Consider the following 18,429-nt stretch of genomic DNA (forward strand, 5'->3'; position numbering starts at 1 on the left):
AGAAAGGGACATGGAGAAACAGCAAACTGAGAAGTAGAAGAACTGAAAAATCCCCACCTGGATAATCAAGTCATTATACTGTAGAAAGATGACTAGAGCTCAAGGTGGGAGGAGGCAGAAGCAGAGTTTTCTGAGCAATGGTAAGCTCCTTGAGGGCAAGGTTTCTCTTTTGCCTCTTCTTATATCCCCAGCACTTTGCACAGTGCCTGGCATAAAGATGGCACTTAATAAAATGTTTATTGAATTGAACAGAATTCTCCCTTTCCTAAATATTTTATAAAACTTCACCTACTCGAATTCAAAGAATTGCTACTATTGTCATGCACCATTTTAAGAGATTTTTCTTTGACAGATTGATCCATTTTTCAGGCAAAGGAGGCAGAATAGCCTAAGTGATGGATTTGGAGTGGCAAAGACCCAAGATCACCTCTTGCCTTCTATGCTTATGACTGTGGGCAAGTCACTTATCCTGTATAAGTCCTCAGTTTCTTCATCTGGAAAATGAAGAGTTTGGCCTAGAAGACCTGTAAGGGTCCTTCAAGCTCTAAATGTATGCATAAACAGGTGGTATTTTTGGCTAGTTGTCAGCATAGAGCATCCTTCAAAACTGTTCTCTTTTTTTTCATTAATTATTTAAAAATAAACCTTTTGATGAGGCTTCATGACTGTCTAAACTATACACTCCCTACCAATTGAAGTTTCCTTAGCTGTTAGGGAGACCATTTTAATCTCTTCTCAAAACAGCTTTACTTGATTTCATAGGCCATCTAGGAAATGACTGATCAAGCAATTATCTTCATGTTATCAGTTTTGTTATACCTTTTTGAAAGACTCTACTGTTACTCTCACTGAACCTCTCAGATATATCACAAATAAAAGTTCTTTATCTTTTGGAAATGATCATAAAATACCAATCCAAAGTCCATACTAACAAGCCAACATTCAAGTATCTTTCTTTTTTCTCTGTATCCTTCTCCTTCTCACTTTTTCCTTCTCTTTAAAGTTCACACTGCACCTGAAACCTGTTTAATTATTGAAAACAGTCTTCTCCATTCTCTTATCAATAATAAATGAAACCTAGGATGGAAAACCTGAAACACGGAGAGTGTGTTCGTGTTTTTATAGAATATTGGAATAGGCACTTAAATGATGGCAAAAAAGGAGATTATAAAATTCATGGCTGAAAGAGATCCTTAGATATATAATCTAGGATACTCCTTTTACAGATCAGGAAATTGAGGTACAGAAAAGTTGTGTGACATCCTACACTGGGATTAAATGATAGACCCAATACTACAACTGAATCTCACATTCTTTCTATTACACCATGATTATGCATAAAAAGGAAAATATAGGAAAAAACATGTCTAGGGAAAAAACAGAGGCAAGCTTTGATGCCTCAGAATCTTTTTTTAGAGAGGAATTTCAAAACAAATCCATCCACTTAACCAATTCACATTAAGCCAATGGAAATTTTTTTCTGAAATGGGCCCCACTTTATTAAGTATTTATACACACATATAATTTATTAAGTATCAAAATAAAATGTCCCATCTCATAACCCACCCAAACCAATTCATTAACAAATTTTATTTTTTCACTGCAATATCTAATATACTAAGAACCAATGTGATACAGTGATAAAGGGCAGTGGGCACGTCAGAGGCTCTAGATTCAAATCTTTCCCTTGGTGATTTTTAACGTCCCTGAGAATTTAATGGTTTCCTCAACCACTAAATAAATGGCTTAGGCTCTAGTCTCTGAGATCTCTAGATGGCTCCTAATAGATTGTAAGTTCCTTGAGGGCAGGGACTGCCTTTTGCCTCTTCTTATATCCCTAGCACTTTGCACAGTGCCAGAACTTAGCACAGTGTCTAACACAAAGTAGGCACTTGATTAATGTCTATTGACTGAGTAGATCAATGAACCTGTGAGAATATCTAAGATTATTTTGGTTTCTATCATCTTTGCTGTAGGCCAAGTGTCATTAGCACTCAGTCTTCTACTGATTTCCTTGCCTCTAGTTTCTCTTCACCTTTACACCTACAAACTACTGCTTAAATAAATTTCCCCTGGATACCATTTTATGGTCTTGTCACTCCCTATTCAACAATCCATAAGAACTCTCCACTGGTTAATATTTTAGAAATCTAGAGGAGTTCTGGGTCCAACCTCAGAATGTGAACTTCTTTATGGAAGGTCCAATTTACTCTGAAAGCTTTAAAACTCATTTTGGGATAAAAACTTCCCAATCTGCTCAAAATATGAGCAATATTCCTTAGACTAGAGATGAAGCAGAAATGAGGTGAGAAATTTTAGACTCTATCATCATGTTGGACTAGCAAGCCCCAACCTGGCAGTCTTTGAAAAATGGAGCACCAGGAGAAGAGACATTTGCCATTAGCAATTTCCACCTGGTATCAGGCTACTTTTTTTTTTTTTCATTTTTGTCTCTTTGCTGACTAGATGCAAGAAAAGTAATGACTCTCAGGCCTCTCTGAGGAGATCTGTCATCAGCATTCTGATAGCTCCACAGTTTGAAAATACCCCAACCACCATCCTACAGCCATCGCATGGAGCCAGTGACAGGCCACAAATTCTCTTCACTCACACCTGCTGGTTTGACAGCTCTACCCCAAGGTCAACCATATCAGATGCTGCTAACAAGTCTTAATGAATTAGTGTGGGCCCTCGACCTTGGTTAGTGGTCTCCTAGCAACGGACAAAGAAAAATCCATCCCAGTTTATAAGAATGCAGATTTAAACCAGCCTAATGGAATAAGCTGGGGATAGGGATGGGGGAATCTTGGAGAAGCCGTGTCAGAGAAACAAGTTCCCTAGCACTGCCTCTCCATCATGCTTATAAAAATAAGTTGTTCCTTCTTCTTCGAAAAAGGTATCCTGTTGGATTGGGGAAAGCACTGGATTAGAGGCAAGGTCACAATTAATTAACTAATTAATTCAATAAACATTTATTAAACATCTACTTTGTGTGAGAAGTAGATGTTGGATAAAGAGTCAGCCTTGAAATAAGAAAGATTGGGCTCAAGTTCTGTGTGTAATATATCCTTGCAGTGTGACCATGGGGAAGTCACTTAACCCCTCAGTTGTCCCAGTAGATCTGTAATGCTATTGAGTTGCAGGAGAGTTGCCAATGTGCCCTGGTAGAGGGAGTTTCCTATCCCAAGGAAATTATAGACATAAAAAAGTACCAGACATCAAGCTAGGTGCTGGGAAGACAAATACAAAATAAAATGTTCTTGTCCTTACGGGCTTTGCATTCTATAGGCAGGATGCAATAAAATGAGAAGTTATTATAAAATATGCATAAAGTAAACACAAAATAACTTCTGGAGAAGACGGCACTAATAACAGAGGGGGGACTGGAGTAGGACTAATGTCTGAAGTGGGGCTTGATCTGAGCCTTGAAGGAAGTTATGGAGCCTATTTGCTCTCTAAAGTTCCTTCTAGTTCTCCTAGTCTATATGCTTCTTTTCTTTTCTAAGACAGAGGAGTGGCAAGGGGTAGGCAATGGGGGTTAAGTGGCTTGCCCAGGGACACACAGCTAGAGTCCATGTGTTTCAAAGGATGTAGACTTGAGTTGAGTGCACATCAACTAAGTAAGAAAGTATCAACATTGAGCATTAGCCTCCTTGGACCAGTACCTAGTCAAGTTTCCTTAAAACTACCACCTACCTACCTACCTGCTATGACTTAAGGGATGCTACCTGTAGCTATTCAGAAGGAAATTACTAAGGAGGAAACTGGGCAGTAAGAAGGTGCTCAGGGTACAAAGAAAATGGCAAAAGGAGGCACAGAAAGAGAAGGGGGGGATGCTCAAACTATGCCTAATGTGCTTTCGTTTCTTTCTGGGATTCACTCCTGACTCTCTGAATTTCTTTTACCAGGAGCCTCCTCACCCAGTAAATTCATGCTGCCCTGGACTTCTCCCAATGAAAGCATAATCCTTCCCTCTGTCTCTAGCTTTTAATCGGCCAACTTTTCCCAGAACCTCTTTTTAGAAAAACATTCAATCCAGCCATATCTTCATTCCTCTATGGTTTCCACTCCCGAATCTGAACTTTCTCCACCAAGCCTCTATCCAGGGACTTTCTCCTCTCATTCTTGCTCCATTCAGAGGTTCCTCTGTGTTGACTTTCCCCACTAGAATGTAAGCTCTTTGAGAGTGGGCACTGTTTTTCTTTCTGCTTGAATGTATATTCCCAGGGTTTAGCACTCTGCCTGGCATACAGTAAAGGCTTAGAAAATGTTTGCAGACTTGACATGCATGACTTGACTAATTTGCATTTGGTCAAACAATATGCCAAGCTTCTGATTCTTCTTTAACCATAAAGCACTTGGAGTATGCTGAGGTCATTTTTCTCATGTCACCATGAGAACCTAATCTGCTTAACCTGAGGAGATTGAGGCCCAGAGAAGACTAAGGAACTAAGAGTAAAGATTTTTTGGCAGTTTAGGGGATATAGTCATCAGCTGTTGGGTCTTAATCATTTTTCAAAGAGGTTTTCTTTTTTCCCTATGAGTGTAACAATGAATACAAACACAAATATTTTAATATGTAAAGAACCAAAATGAGGACTGTATGTGAAATCATGGATGTGTTATACTTTCAAAAATATATTAAATTTAACAAATTAGTGACAAAATTGCCCTATGACTTGTCTCCCCTTCTAAACTTCTTATTCATTCTTCATTGCCCCCTCAAATCAAAAATGGTGCCCCAAATCTACTGGAAATAACTAACAACAATCGCTCATATAGAACTAAAATTGGAAAAGCATTTTACAAAGATCTCATTTGAGCCTCACAACAACTCTGGGTGGTAAGAGTTATTATTATGCTCATTTTGCAGATGAGAAAACTGAGGTTGGCAGAGTTTAAGTTTAAGTTTAAGACTTGACCAGGGCCACATACCTAGTAAGTGGCTGAGGTCTATTAGGAATGTAGGTCTTCCTGACTCCCTCAGGTAAAACACCTCTCCAAGTGCCATTTATCTTCTTAACCATGGGAATACACTGTCCTACCTACTCTTCAGAACTTCTGGAAGAAGGAAAGAATCCTCCTGAGAACAATGCACAGGAGAGCTGCTCTCTGTTGTCACAGATCAGCCTGTCTTACATGGCACACCAAATCAACTATATGCCCAGCACCATGAAGGTGGTTAGAGATCGAAAAGATAACTATTGTGTCTGCCTCAAATAAGCTTAATCTGCTGATAGGGAGACAACACAAATGCCCACTGGACAATGAGAAAATGCCACAGAGTAGTATAAAAGTAGGTTGTAATTATGTCAGGGCACAATGGGAGACAGGACCAGATATGTTGAGGTCAGTCGGGTCATTGATGGTCTGGAATCTTTCATCTGGGAGAGAAGACTGATCTTTTAATCAAGTCCCAATCAGGCTGCCCTTCACTGCAAATTCACTGCAATTAAACTGGGGAGACTCATCTCCAAGACAAGTGACTAAGATAAAGGCAGCCCAGACTGACAAAACTCCTGCCATCTTCTAGGTTCTTTAAGGCGGCTTTAGCAACCTTTGAAAAATAGCAAAGGCAAATTTTGGATGCCTGTTTTCTGGTGCTTTAAGGGATGTAGAGAGTGTGGTTCCAGAGAGTGGTACACTGAAGGACTTGGGTTCAAATCCCAGCATTGTCAATCACTGCTAATATGATCTTAATCTTGATAGCTTGATTGTCCTCATAGGTAAAATCAGGGTTTGGAACTAGATGACCTCTGAGGCCCCTTTACAGTTCTAAAGCTATGAAACTACCACAGAATTTGGGTTGAATTGTACCTCAGTAGCCATCTAGGCCAACCTACAATTCTTCAGGCTAAATATCTCTAGTTGCATTTAAATTTCCATTTAAGGAAAATGCCCAGACCAGCCATCTCTTCATTTCTCACTAAGCTGCAAACTAGACTCTATCATTTCCAAGTACTACTACATCCTTCCCTTTTCGGATTCCTGTTATATGCTCTCTTTAGGCAAGGCCAGCCCTTTCTCTGGCTTTCACTTGTATATTTTACATATTGTATTTATACCCTCAGCACTTAACACCATTAATGCCTGCTGACAAACTGACAACTCTTCCAACCCATCCTAATATGACACAGCCTTTTTACCATGCTAGCTGACCTCCCCTGAATGCTCTCCAGTCTCTATTTCCTTAAACTGTGATCCCTGAAACTGAACAATTAGGGCAACTTTCTTCTCCACATAAAACTTTCCAAGATGGGGATATGTGACCCTGCTGGGTGGGAGCAAAACTGGGAGGGATATGGCAGAGGTGAATGACTTTTCTGCTAATAAAAGCTGGCCCACAAAATGTGAATTCAAATCCCATTTTGATTTTTTGATATACTCAGCACTCTCTGTATATGGGTTAATGAAACCAACATAAACTCTTTTTCCCTTCTGGACATTTCACTTTCAGGAAAAAAATTAGTAAAACTTCTATTTTCTAGGCTGGATGGGAGAGTGGACAGAAAAATCTATGGTATTCAAGTATCTGAAATATACATTTCTTGTCCTTTGCCTCACATTTTTCAACCCATTTAACCCAAATGATAAAGTATTTATTTTAACAATGAAAGGTGTAATTTCTTCAAATATTTCTGAGATCTTTTTCTGATCCCAAACTTAATAATGAAAATATCAGACATTGGAATGTTATCTCCACATACTCTCAATTCTAGCAAAAAAGTGATAACGGTCTTTCTGGCCAAATTACCTTTCTCCTTTCCCTGGCACCTGTCACATCATTTCCAGACACTGGCCATGTATACTGATAAAATAATACATGAAAAGTTCTGAAAAATTTCTCTTGGGAGTAGAGTCAGGAAAAGGGTAATTATCTGAAGCCTGAGGGTTAAAAAAATAAAATTGATCCTTCCCATTACTTTTTTTTCTTCTGTCCATGGTGTACAATGTAATTGGAGGATGTGGTTTTTGCTGAGCGGATCATTAGACATGTTTTGCTCCTGTGAATTGAGGATGGATAAGCCAATGTCAGGCAGGAGATGCCTGACAGAGCCCTTGGGAACTGGGTGAGCACACTTTAAGCTTGACTGATGGGATGAAATTTTAAAGGTGAGATAAAATGGTTTAAAGAAGAGTTATTTTCTGATTTTCTAAATGCAGGCTGACAAATCAAAAGCAAAAGTATTCTTTCATTTCTATCTTGGGAGAATTAACTATTTACTCTCCAACACAAGATTTCATAATTTCTTTTCATGTTGATGAGATCTCACTAAGCACCTATTAATGCCCTTAAGGTCACTGTGACAGTATTTCAGTGAGGATTTCAGAGATGTTTTGTCATAGGTTAAGAGATCTGTTCAGAGATGCCAGTAGCACTGCAGTTAGTTGTTCCTAACTGCCATGATGTACAGATCAGGTGACATTTGTGTTAAAGAAAGACTTTGTAATATTTTTCCTTTTATAATATTTATTTTTCAAATCAAAGGAAGATTTAAATAATTATGATCCTAGGAATAGTCTGGATCCATGATTTCATTGGAATAGAGCACCCCTGGGAGAAAATACTCCTATAAACAGTCAAGAATGCCAATACAAGATCCCATGTATTGGGGGGTTAAGTAGCAAAAGGGCAGCAATTGCTAGGAAATGATTTGGTGGCTTTGGGACTGGACAAGATACTTTAAGCAGAGTGACAGCTTCTCTGAAATGTTGAGTCTTAGAACTGCCTAGTACATCGCGAGGGTCAGTATACATGAGAAGAAGTCTTTAATCTAAGGTCTTCCAGGCATCAAGGCTAACCTTTTTACCCACTTTACTATGCTTCCTACTACCTAGGACAAAACATATTTACCTATGTCTGTTGATCAAAAGTTGCCCCTACTCCTTACTCCCACCACCACCACCAAAAAAAGCCTGTCTTCCACAATGTCTAGGGAACCCATTCCCTTCTTCCCACCTCTACAGAAAGTCTCCTCTTTCTGGCTCTCATTACTTCTCACCTAAACTATTGCAATAGCCTTCTAATTGGTCTTCTTGCTTTAATTCTCTCTCCTTTCTAATCCATCCTTCTACATAGCAAACAAAGAAATTTTCCTTAAGTAAAGGTCTGACCATGCCCAATAAACTCCAGGAGCTTCCTATTATGTCTAGGATCAAATACAAATTCCCTCCAATCTACTTTGCCATATTTACAATACCTGCTTAAACCCTTTTGTGTACTCTTTTCTTTGGCCAGTCATACTTGCTGGTCTGGACTCCAATTTTGAATCTTCATGCCTTTGTATAGGCTGTCCCTCCCTCCCTTCCTCTTCCACCATTCACTCCCTTCTGATCTCAAGTATTCTTCCAAGTTCAGCTCAAGTAGCACCATTATATGAGACCTTTCTGGATTGTTGCAGATGCTACTGCCTTGCCCAGAAAATGGCCCTGTATTTATTTTGCATATATTTGTTTGTATGTATGTTGTTTCCCATAGAATGTGAGTTCCTTGAGGGCTGGGACTGTTTCATTTTTGTATTTGTAGTCCTAGCACTTAGTATAGAGTGCCCATTGATTAGCTGAAATTCTTTTCCACAAATTTCCCAATTCAGTGTCCCCTAAAAACTCTTCTCTTTGCTTTCCAGCTCACAACCCCTTTTTTTTTTTAAATAGCTCTTCTCTTCTTTCTTAGAATCAATATTGTGTATTGGTTCCAAGACAGAAGAGTGGTAAGGGCTAGGCAGTGGGGGTTCAGTGACTGTTTGAGGCCAGCTTTGAATTCAGGCTCTCCCAGCTCCAGACTTGGTTCTCTATCCATTGAGCCACCTAGCTGCTCCCTTATTAAGTGCTTCCTGAGTGATTGGTTGGTATTCATTCTTTTCCACAAATATTCGAATTCAGTGTCCCTTAAAAACTCTTCTCTTTACCTCATAGCTCACAAACCTTTCAAGTTTTATGAAGGATCTATTTCCACTTACTAACCAAAGTAAAAACAACAGCTGGCATAGATATAATGCTTTAGGATGGGCAAAGGGTTTTACTTTGTATGATTTTACTGTCATTACCACCCTATGATGGCAGTGTTATAATTTGCCCCACTTTTACAAATGGGGAAACTGGAGCACAAAGAGATTAAGCACCTTGCCTAGGATCAAATTAAGTGCTTGAGGTGGGACTTGAACCCAGATCTCACTTGATTTCAAGCTGCACTGGAACCAATATGCCACACTCTCCAAACTCAATCCATTTGCTAATTCTGTTCATTTTTTTTTTTTTTTGTATAGGACCTACTTCCAATGAGCTTCTTCAATTTAGAGATTACAAAATCACTTTAAAACTTTGGTCTTACCATGCAACTCTGGGATCTAATTGCTGTGATTTTACACTGTCTTTTTTAGTCCCAGACATACCAATCCATTTCCCAGCCTTGTCCATGCTCTGCTTTGCACCCTCACTCCCTTTCAACTGAACTTGCCAATATGTGTTGTTTTGTATTTGTACTCCTAGTCCTCAGCACAGTAAGTGCTTTGCCTACCACACAGTAAGTACTTTCTTCATTCATTCATAACTTAAATAACAAATAATATAAAACAGTTATCATCTATGTTTAGTCTAGAAAGCAAAAATCAATAAATAAGAAACCCATGTACAGAGAGCTGGCCCTAACATTAGGGGTGCTAGGTTCAATTCCTGTCTCTACTACATGATCCAGGTCAAGTCATTGAAGATCTCTGTATCTGTTTTGAAATCTGTAAAATGAGGATAATAGTAGTTTTTACCTTGTATCTCCAAAAAAGTTTGGTGTAAGGTGAGTGTTTTATAAACCTTAAAAATACTATGAAAATGTGAAGTATTGTTATCATCATCATTTGCATAGAAAATTCAAATTATTGCCTTTCTAAGCTGTACAATTTAAAATAGTCCCCACAAAAGGACCAAACACCCCAATTAGCACTGTCAGAGAGCTATTACCAATTTCTCTGACTATGCCATGACTCTACATTGACTCAGAATCCTATTGTTGAGTGTATAGGGATGTGTTTCTGGCAATGTTTCAAGTATGGTCATTAATTTGGTTAAGGCAATTCTGGATATTTCCCCCCAAAAGAATCCTCTTTCTTTCTTTCATGTTTGAGAAAAGGGAGAGGAAAGACTGATTTTAAATTATATATAAATGGAAATTTTGAACCTTGGACTTCATCCCCCATAAGTCCCTTAGTTTCCCCAAAATTCCCTTTAATCTCTCCTGCACCTCCATGTTTGCATGGTCACATTATTGTTTTATAGTTGGCTGTAACTCCTCCCTCTTTCTCATTTTTGGTTCCTGGGAGTGAGCTGGTCAGTACCATTTAGTTAGTCTCTTTTATTAGTCTATTATTAATAAAAATATTCATAAATATAATAGTTAATATTTTGCATATTAAATTTAATCTCCACAATAAGGCAAACCTGAAGAAAAAGGGCCTTTTTTTCAAGATGTACTTAAAGTAAAAATTTTAGAGAATGTATATTTTTAAAATTTTAGGGAATGATTACTTTCATTCAGAACAGCTAGGTCCAGGACTCAGCTTGCAATAGGAATTCGGTAAACCTTCAATAAGAATGTGTAGTATGGTGAAGGAGGAAAAACCCTGCCTCTGGAGGCTTTGGGCTAGAATCTCAGCTTCACATATTAATGACTCTAGTGTTGATGGTTATATGAAGCTGAGATTCTAGCCCAAAGCTTCCATAGGCAGTGCTCGTCTTCCTATATCACACTATACTCTAAGGCCATCTTACTCAACTCCTTCACTTTCCAATAAGGAAACTAAAACCCAGGGAGGTGGTGATTTGCCCAAGGACACAACTGTAAGCATCAAAAGCGAGATTTGAACACAGATACTTTTACACCACAACCAGCAGTTTTTCTACACTGTCTCCTAAATACTTATTTCTTTATGTGACCTTGAGCAAGTCACTTCTTTAGGTATCAGTTTTAGAGGCTGCACAGAAGAATATCAAAATTGTATAGGCACCTCTGGGGTTCAATCTGGGCTGTGACACTTACCAGTAACTTTGAAAAAAATCAGTGAGCCTTCCTGTGTATTTGTTGTTGCCCACTTGTTTCAGTTTGGGGATTTTCTTGGCAATTATACTGGATTTCCTTCTCCAGTTCATTTTACAGATGAGGAAACAGAGGCAAGAAGGGTTAAGTGACTTGTCCAGGATCAGTAGTAAATTTCTGAGACTAGATTTGAACCCAGCTAGTAAGTTTCTGAGACCAGATTTAAACTTGTCTTCCTGACTCTAGGTCTGAAACTCCATCCACTTCACCACCTAGTTGTTCCATTTCTCATCAGTAAAATGGAAAAAAAATGCTTATTTGTAGTTCCTACTTCAAAGGCTATAGTTAGGAGCAAATTATATAATGCATGTGGTGTGTTTTTCAAACTCTAAAATGCTTATATTGTCAACTATGATAATTGTCTTTAAATGGGGGTGAACTAAATCTCTAGGCTTCCTTCCAACTCTAAATCCTGTGAACCTATTAGTTCCACTTGCTTAATTTTCACAATCCGCTAGAAGGTGGAGAAATTATTCCAGGTATAGAAAATGATAAGGCTGTCATCCTAAGAAAGGTATTTATAACAGTTATAAAACAGGGCCAACATAACAAACTACCTTAGCATATATTCTACGTAAAGCCTTTACTGATCTGCCTAGCTGCTAATGCCCCACTTCCCAAACTACGATACTCTGAATATATTTTAATTTATTCACTTTGTATTTATGCTGAGTATACCTATATATGTGTTTGCTTCTTTCACTGGAATGTATGCTTCTTATAAGGACTTTTTCATTCTTGGTAGTTGTATTCACAGTTCCTTGCTTAATGACTGGTATACAGAAGGCTGTAAATCAGTGGTTCCCAAACTTTTTTGGCCTACCACCCCCATTCTAGAAAAAATATTACTTAGCCTCCTGGAAATTAATTTTTTTTATTTTAATAGCAATTAATAGGAAAGATAAGTGCACCTGTGGCCATCACCGCTCCTCTGGATCCCTGCAGCACCCACTTTGGGAATCACTGCTGTAAATAAATCCTTGTTGATTGATTGATAGAAGGGGGAGGGGTCCAATTCCAATCCAAGGGCCAATCATGCTTTTTATTATTCCATGGACATTTATTGTCTGGAGGAAATCTTGACTGGGTATTTAACAATTTTGGTACCAATTTTTTTTTGTCTTACAAAGTTTACACCTACTAAAAAGGCTTATTAGAGCTATTGAACCCACAAAATTCAAGACTGCACTGCGCAAATGATAAGGAAGTTCCTATGGAGCAGGAATTGAGTCTTCTTATTGTAAATGATATAAGAAAATTCAATGGCATGCACAGAGTGGAGTAGTCAGTAAATATCTTTGATGTCAATGAAGAAACCAAAAAGAAAACAAACAAAAAAAAAACAAATAGTATCTTAAAGGGGTAAATAAACAAATGAAGTAAGTCTGGAGTCAAGCATACCTGAGTTCTTGTCCAACCTCAAACACTTATTAGTTGGGTGACCCTGGGCAAGTCACTTAAAACTATTTGCCTCAGTTTCTTCATCTATAAAGTGAACTGGAGAAGGAAATGGCAAACCACTCTAGTATCTTTCCCAAGAAAACCCTACATGGCATTATAATAAGTTGGACTCAACTGAAAATGACTGAACAACAACTGAAAAAAATAGGCTAACAATAACACCTACCTCCTAGGCTGTTGGAAGATCAAAGGAAATAATGTTTATAAAATAACAGTGAGAACTATATAAATGCTAGCTATTATTACTATTATCCTTTGAAGTAAAAATGAGGTGAGATGAAATACTATTTTAAATTCAATAGTTTAAAAGTGAATACTGAAATCATTTCAAGTACACTTTTTCTTTTTTAAATCTTCAAAATATAGCTAGCAGTTCAGTGCTGGCCCTGTATTCTGTGTTCCTAATTGATGAAAGAAAAGTCATCAGATTGGCTTGACCTCAGTCTTACCATTCTGGACAGTTTTCTGTCAAAACTGTCCTTTCCCCACCTTTCCAGTGCTCCCCTTGACCTTCCTTTTACCTTCTACTTCTAACTCTAGGAACAGTAATCAAATCAATAGCATCATTCCTAGAAATGATATAGCAAACCTTTTGGCTCCACTCACCATCTAGGTGACTTTCCATATCAAAACATCCTTCCCAAGCCAGCACTTACATGTGGACTTCCCAATTAAAATGTAAGGCACTCTAGGGTAAGCACTTGTCTTGATTTTTTTATTTGTATCCTCAGGGTTCTGAACAATTCCAAGTATATAATAAGCATTTATAAATGCTGGTTGATTCATTTCTTTAGTTCTTGGCCTCAAGTCACATTTCTTAAGCTATCAAGTGCTCTACAAATACACTATTGCTTTTGAAAGGAATTTCATTCCAAAGCATTAAAGGAGAGGTTCTTAACCTGGGGGGTCTATGAACTTATATATATAAATATGTGTGTATATATATATATATATATACACATATCTAGGTATATGTCAATTTGTGTACACAATATATATTTGAGTATATATTTTAATAACTATTTAAAATAAAATAGAAAGGATTTCAAAGGAAAGAAAATTTTTCCCTTCCTTTGAAATCCTTTATATTTTATTTTATGTATTTAAAAGTCTGAGAAGAGGACATTAGACTCCACTATACCACCAAAGGGTGTCCATAACCCAAGAAAAGGTTAAGAACCTTTAAATTATAGAAGTTAATAGGTTATCAGAAAGTGCCCTTGCTTTTTCTTTTTTTTTTTCCTCTACTGGGGAATGGTGGGCAGAGAGGAGAGGGAGAGAAAAGAGGTTTTTATTGACTGAAAAAAAATTTTTTTAAGTGTCCTGGTCTGGGAGTTAGACTGCCACTTGCTAACTGTCAACCTTAACCTCTCTGAGCCTCAGTTTCTTCATCTGTACATTGAGAAGACTGAACTAGATGGTTTCTAAGGTCTCATCAGCTTTACAATTTTAGGAATCCAATCTTTTAAATTTTTTAAAAATTCTATTTAATTTATTTTTAGATCCATAGTCTCTCCCTCCTTTCTCTGCCCCTGATCCCACTGAAAAAGCACGACAAACAAAATCTGTTATAAACATGTATATTATAGTCAAGCAAAGCAAACTGGTCACCCCCCCAAAAAAAAAATCTTAATCTGCATTCTGAGTCCATCTATTTGGAGGAAGGTAGCATTTTTCACCACTGAGTCTTCTAAAACTATGGTTGGTCATTGTTAACCACTGTTGGGATTGGCTACTGGATCAGTGATCCTAAATCTAATAAGGTTGTTTGCGTTAATATTGTTGTTTGAGTCCATTCTTCATAAAAGCAAACCTTAACACATTTTCATAGTCGATTTTGTTTTATGATAACCTTAAAAATTAATGTGTATAGATAGCTGTGCTGGACACTGCATGTTTAACAGCTTAGGATGATACCTTTTAGAAAGTTCTCAAACCTGAGAAGCACAAGAATCCAAAGGGTCCAAGCCTATGAACTTCCTTTCTGATGATTTTTCCAAATTTCAGAGAAGATAAGAGAACTGATTTTTTTTCAATATGCTGGGTTTCTTCCACCTATTCTATTTCTTTTTTCTGCAGAATGCCTCAATTCTCTCTCTTCCTAAGTAAAAAAGGAGGTACAGCAGCATTGTGTGTACTTTATATTAACTCGTGATTTACCTGCCTGATTTTTGCAATGATAATGCAGGGCTTACTGTAGGAGAGTACTTGAAATATTTATATTTTTTAAAATGACACCACCAATCTTTGAGTAGGCAGTTCCTTCTCTAAACTACTTTGAGTACATGTAAATACTATTTCTTATCTAGCCACTAAGGACAGGAAATTTAATGTGCAAATAGCAGTATGACTGTTACTCAAAGAAGGGTTAATGGAATCTTTCTAGACTAGGTAACTCTTAAAAATAAATAAAAACCGGTATTGCAACTGGTTTGCAACAGAGGCCTTTCTCACCATAGGATAGTCACTAGAAAACATAGTTACAATGACAAGATGAAGATATAAAAGAAATTGAATTTAAACTCTTAGCCTCTCTTTTACTCCAAGATGCAATTTTAAATTAAATTGCTTTAAAAAAAACCCTCCTCTAAAAAAATTGTGAAGTGAACAGTCATAAACAGAATCCTTGCCATTTGCTGTCAGAGACAAAGGTTAGCTCCCTCTGAATCTTTCTGGACAGAATGAGACAAGTAGTTTGATCTTGCTATTAAATATTTTGGTACTTCTAAAATGGAAAATAAAATATTGACATGGGCAGGGATCACTTGTCACTAAGTGCTAAATAAGTCACTTAAAGAGGTTTGGGGTGGGTAAAGGAAGGAATTACAATCAGAAAAGCACCCTCAAAAAGGTCTTTTGGTGTCTCAGGAGGGCACTCGATGAGTTCCCCTCCCTCCAATGACACTCAAAGTTAATGACGGTAATTACCTGATTAGTCCAAGTGCAAGTCCCCAATTACTAGGTTTTCTTTAAAGTGAATTTATGTTCAGGCTTAAAGAGGCTGAGGGTTGGGGAAGGAGAAAGTAATCTCACCAAGGGTCCAAAAAGCAACACACTCTGGGATCCCAGAAAGATTGCTTAACTTAGAGAATGTTTGCTAAATTAAGCATGAATTAAGATGAGGCGGCCTGAGAAGATGGGGCATCTTGGTCTGGATCCTTCCCTCCCTCCCTCTCTTTCCCACAGGCTGGACAGATCCCTCCAGGCCCTCCCAGCAATGCAAACAAGGAAGGCAGCCGATAGCTTCACATACTCACATCTCCATCTGCTGGCCTCTGGTCGTCACAGTCCCTAGTCGGGCTGATGTCCTGCCGCATGACCCAAATGGGCTCTTTTGGCTCATCTGGAGTATAAGGCGAACGGATGGTCCTGGTTTTCACCTCCTCGATAGCCTCTTTAATGTCCTTGATGGCCAGGGAGATGGCATCCCTCTTCTCCTTGCTGTAGCGCTGCTGCCCAGCCTCGCCCGCCTGGACTGCGGACCGGGGTCCCACAGGGGCGGTCTGCCCTGGGCTCCCCTGCTCCCCTCCTCCTTCGTTGCCGTCGCCGTCGCCGCCGCCGCCGCCGTCCGGGCTGGGCGCCCTGTCCAAGTTCTGCTCGGCCTCGGGCATGTCTTCGGCGGCTTTGTCCAGGCTCTGGGAGCTCATGCTCTGCTTGACTTCAGCCACGATCTGGTCGATGTCTTCCTCCTGCTCGTAGCTGTCCATGCGCGGGTAGGGAGCGAATTCTGCCTCCTTCTCGGGGCTGTCTGACTCGCCGTCCGAGCGCTCGTCGTAGTGGTGGAGGCGCGCCCCGAGCGCCTCTTTGCGGTAGTTGTCTGCCTCCTCGCGCTCCTGCTCGTACAGTCGCAAGCCGTCGCGGCCGTCGAGTTCTGCAGTGTCCCCGATCTCCTCATACACGTGCTCCTGCAGCCCCGCGTAGTCCGCGTAGGGTTCCGCGTAGGGCTCGTCTTCGCCGCGGTGGAAGAGTCGGTGCGTGTAGACGTAGCCCGAGTACGCGGCGTTCATGGCCTCTTCGTGCTCCAACGAGTGGAAGTGCAAGTGGTTGGGCAGGCTCCGGCGATGGGCGGCCTCCGCATGCTCAGCCTCGGCGTTCTCCGTGTACTCCTCAGCTTCAGGCCGGTACTGCACGGCGTAGGCGCTCTCGTCCTCGTTCTCTTGGCCCCGCTCGGGATCGTAGCCGTCCTCACCCGACGCAGCGATCACATCCCCCTCTGCTGTGTCCGTGTGATTGTGGAAGCCGCTCTCGGTGCTGGCCGAGCGGGCCAGCGAGCCCCCTCGGTCCTCCTCCTCCGGCCCCTGGACGGGCAGGGGACCGCGCTCCCCTCGGGCGGGGCCGCGAGAGTAGGGGACGGCATGCTGGGGCTGGGGCTGAGGCTGCTGCCGCGGCCGCTGTTCCTCCTCCACCTCTGGGTGCTCCAGGTCGGCTTCCACGGATTCGTTGACTTCTCCCGATTCTCCACTGCCTGGCTCATCAATCACCTCCACCTCTGGCGGTCCTTCCACGTGGCTCATGGTGGGGAGGAGGGAGAGTTCGGGACGGGGATGTCTGTTGGCTTACTCGGCTCTCATCTTCCTCACTGTGTCTGGAAAGGAGAGAAAAAAGTGTGGATAAAATCTAAATTAAGCACCAATAGGACCACAATACAACAGTAATAATAATTTGGTGTCCTGGGTACAAAGGGGCACCACGTATCTACTAACTGAACCCCTCCCCCCACTCCCTCCCTCTCCCCGCGTGTGCCTAGTACAGTGCCTTGCACACAATAAATGTTTGTGGAATTGAATGAATTATTAGTACGTTCTTTAACTGGGTCCCCGCGAGGGGTTGACCTTTTTTTTTTTCTTTTTAAATATTTATTTTATTGTGCAATTTCTTCCTTGAAGTTGATTGCCCAGAACCAGTTATTGACTAGATATATTTGGAATAAATACTTCAAAAAAAAAAATAACCAAACCCTCTGTCACTGCACCTTCCTTCCTGAGGTTTTTCTGAAGTTAAGAATTTCTTATGACTTACTGCTCATTCTAGAGCAAGTGAAGATGTCACCCACCACTCCCCCTGAGAGGAAAAACACTACAAGCCAAGAAAAGGTGAGAGAGAAGTGAGTTCCTTAATAAAGCCGCTGTGCAAGACCTGCCCCTCTATGTACTCTGTGGTTTTTACCTTTAAACTCATATTCTGAAAAAGGTCAGGTACTGGGCATTGCTATCCGTACAAGATCCGGTGTGGTGTGATTAAAAACAAACCAACAAATGAACCCCACTTGGGCTTGGAGTACCTAGATTGGGGTCTCAGTTGCACATATGTATGACCTTAAGAAGTACTGGAATTTACATAGCATTTTACCCATATTATGATATAGTGGACATTGGTTCAGGAGTCAGGTCTTAGGAACAAATTCTGCCTCTAACCTGTTATTCCTAAGTTAAATTGCTCCTAATCTCTGTTACTTGGATAAATTAACCTCCAGTGACTTGCTATGTTACAGACCTGGGGTTCAAACTGAATCAACTGACCCCCCAAACCCAGCCCTTTTTGCTTTGTAGCTAGGGGAGCAGCATAGCTGGAATTAAACCAACGACAGATATAATACATTTTTTTGTTGTTGTTAAACCTAAAATTTAAAAAAAAAGCTAAACCTTTACATTCTGTACTACTATCTCAATTCCAAGACAAAAGAGTGGTAAGGAGTAGGCAATTGGGGTTAAGTGATTTGTCCAGAATCATACAAGCTAGGAAGTGTCTGAAATTAAATCTTCTGGTCTCTGGGCCTGACACTCTATGCACAGTGCTAAATAGCTGTCCCCAGTATATTTATTTTTCCTGGTTCTTTTACTGACACACGAATAAAAACCAATGCTAAAGTAACCCTTTTATCT

General features: G+C 39.9%; 1 protein-coding gene across 1 annotated transcript in view; it reads right to left on the reverse strand.

Moving 5' to 3' along the window:
* APBA1 (amyloid beta precursor protein binding family A member 1) overlaps window positions 1-17,128 on the reverse strand; it is an 81,051-nt gene extending 63,923 nt beyond the window's left edge. The window contains exon 1 of the mRNA XM_044657360.1: window positions 15,805-17,128. Coding sequence (XP_044513295.1) covers window positions 15,805-17,061 — 1,257 coding nt within the window. The 5' untranslated portion in view covers window positions 17,062-17,128. The remainder of the gene's footprint in view (window positions 1-15,804) is intronic.
* Window positions 17,129-18,429: the final 1,301 nt, after the last annotated feature.

Source organism: Gracilinanus agilis, chromosome 1 (genome assembly GCF_016433145.1).
Source record: "Gracilinanus agilis isolate LMUSP501 chromosome 1, AgileGrace, whole genome shotgun sequence".
Classification (NCBI taxonomy): Eukaryota; Metazoa; Chordata; class Mammalia; order Didelphimorphia; family Didelphidae; genus Gracilinanus; species Gracilinanus agilis.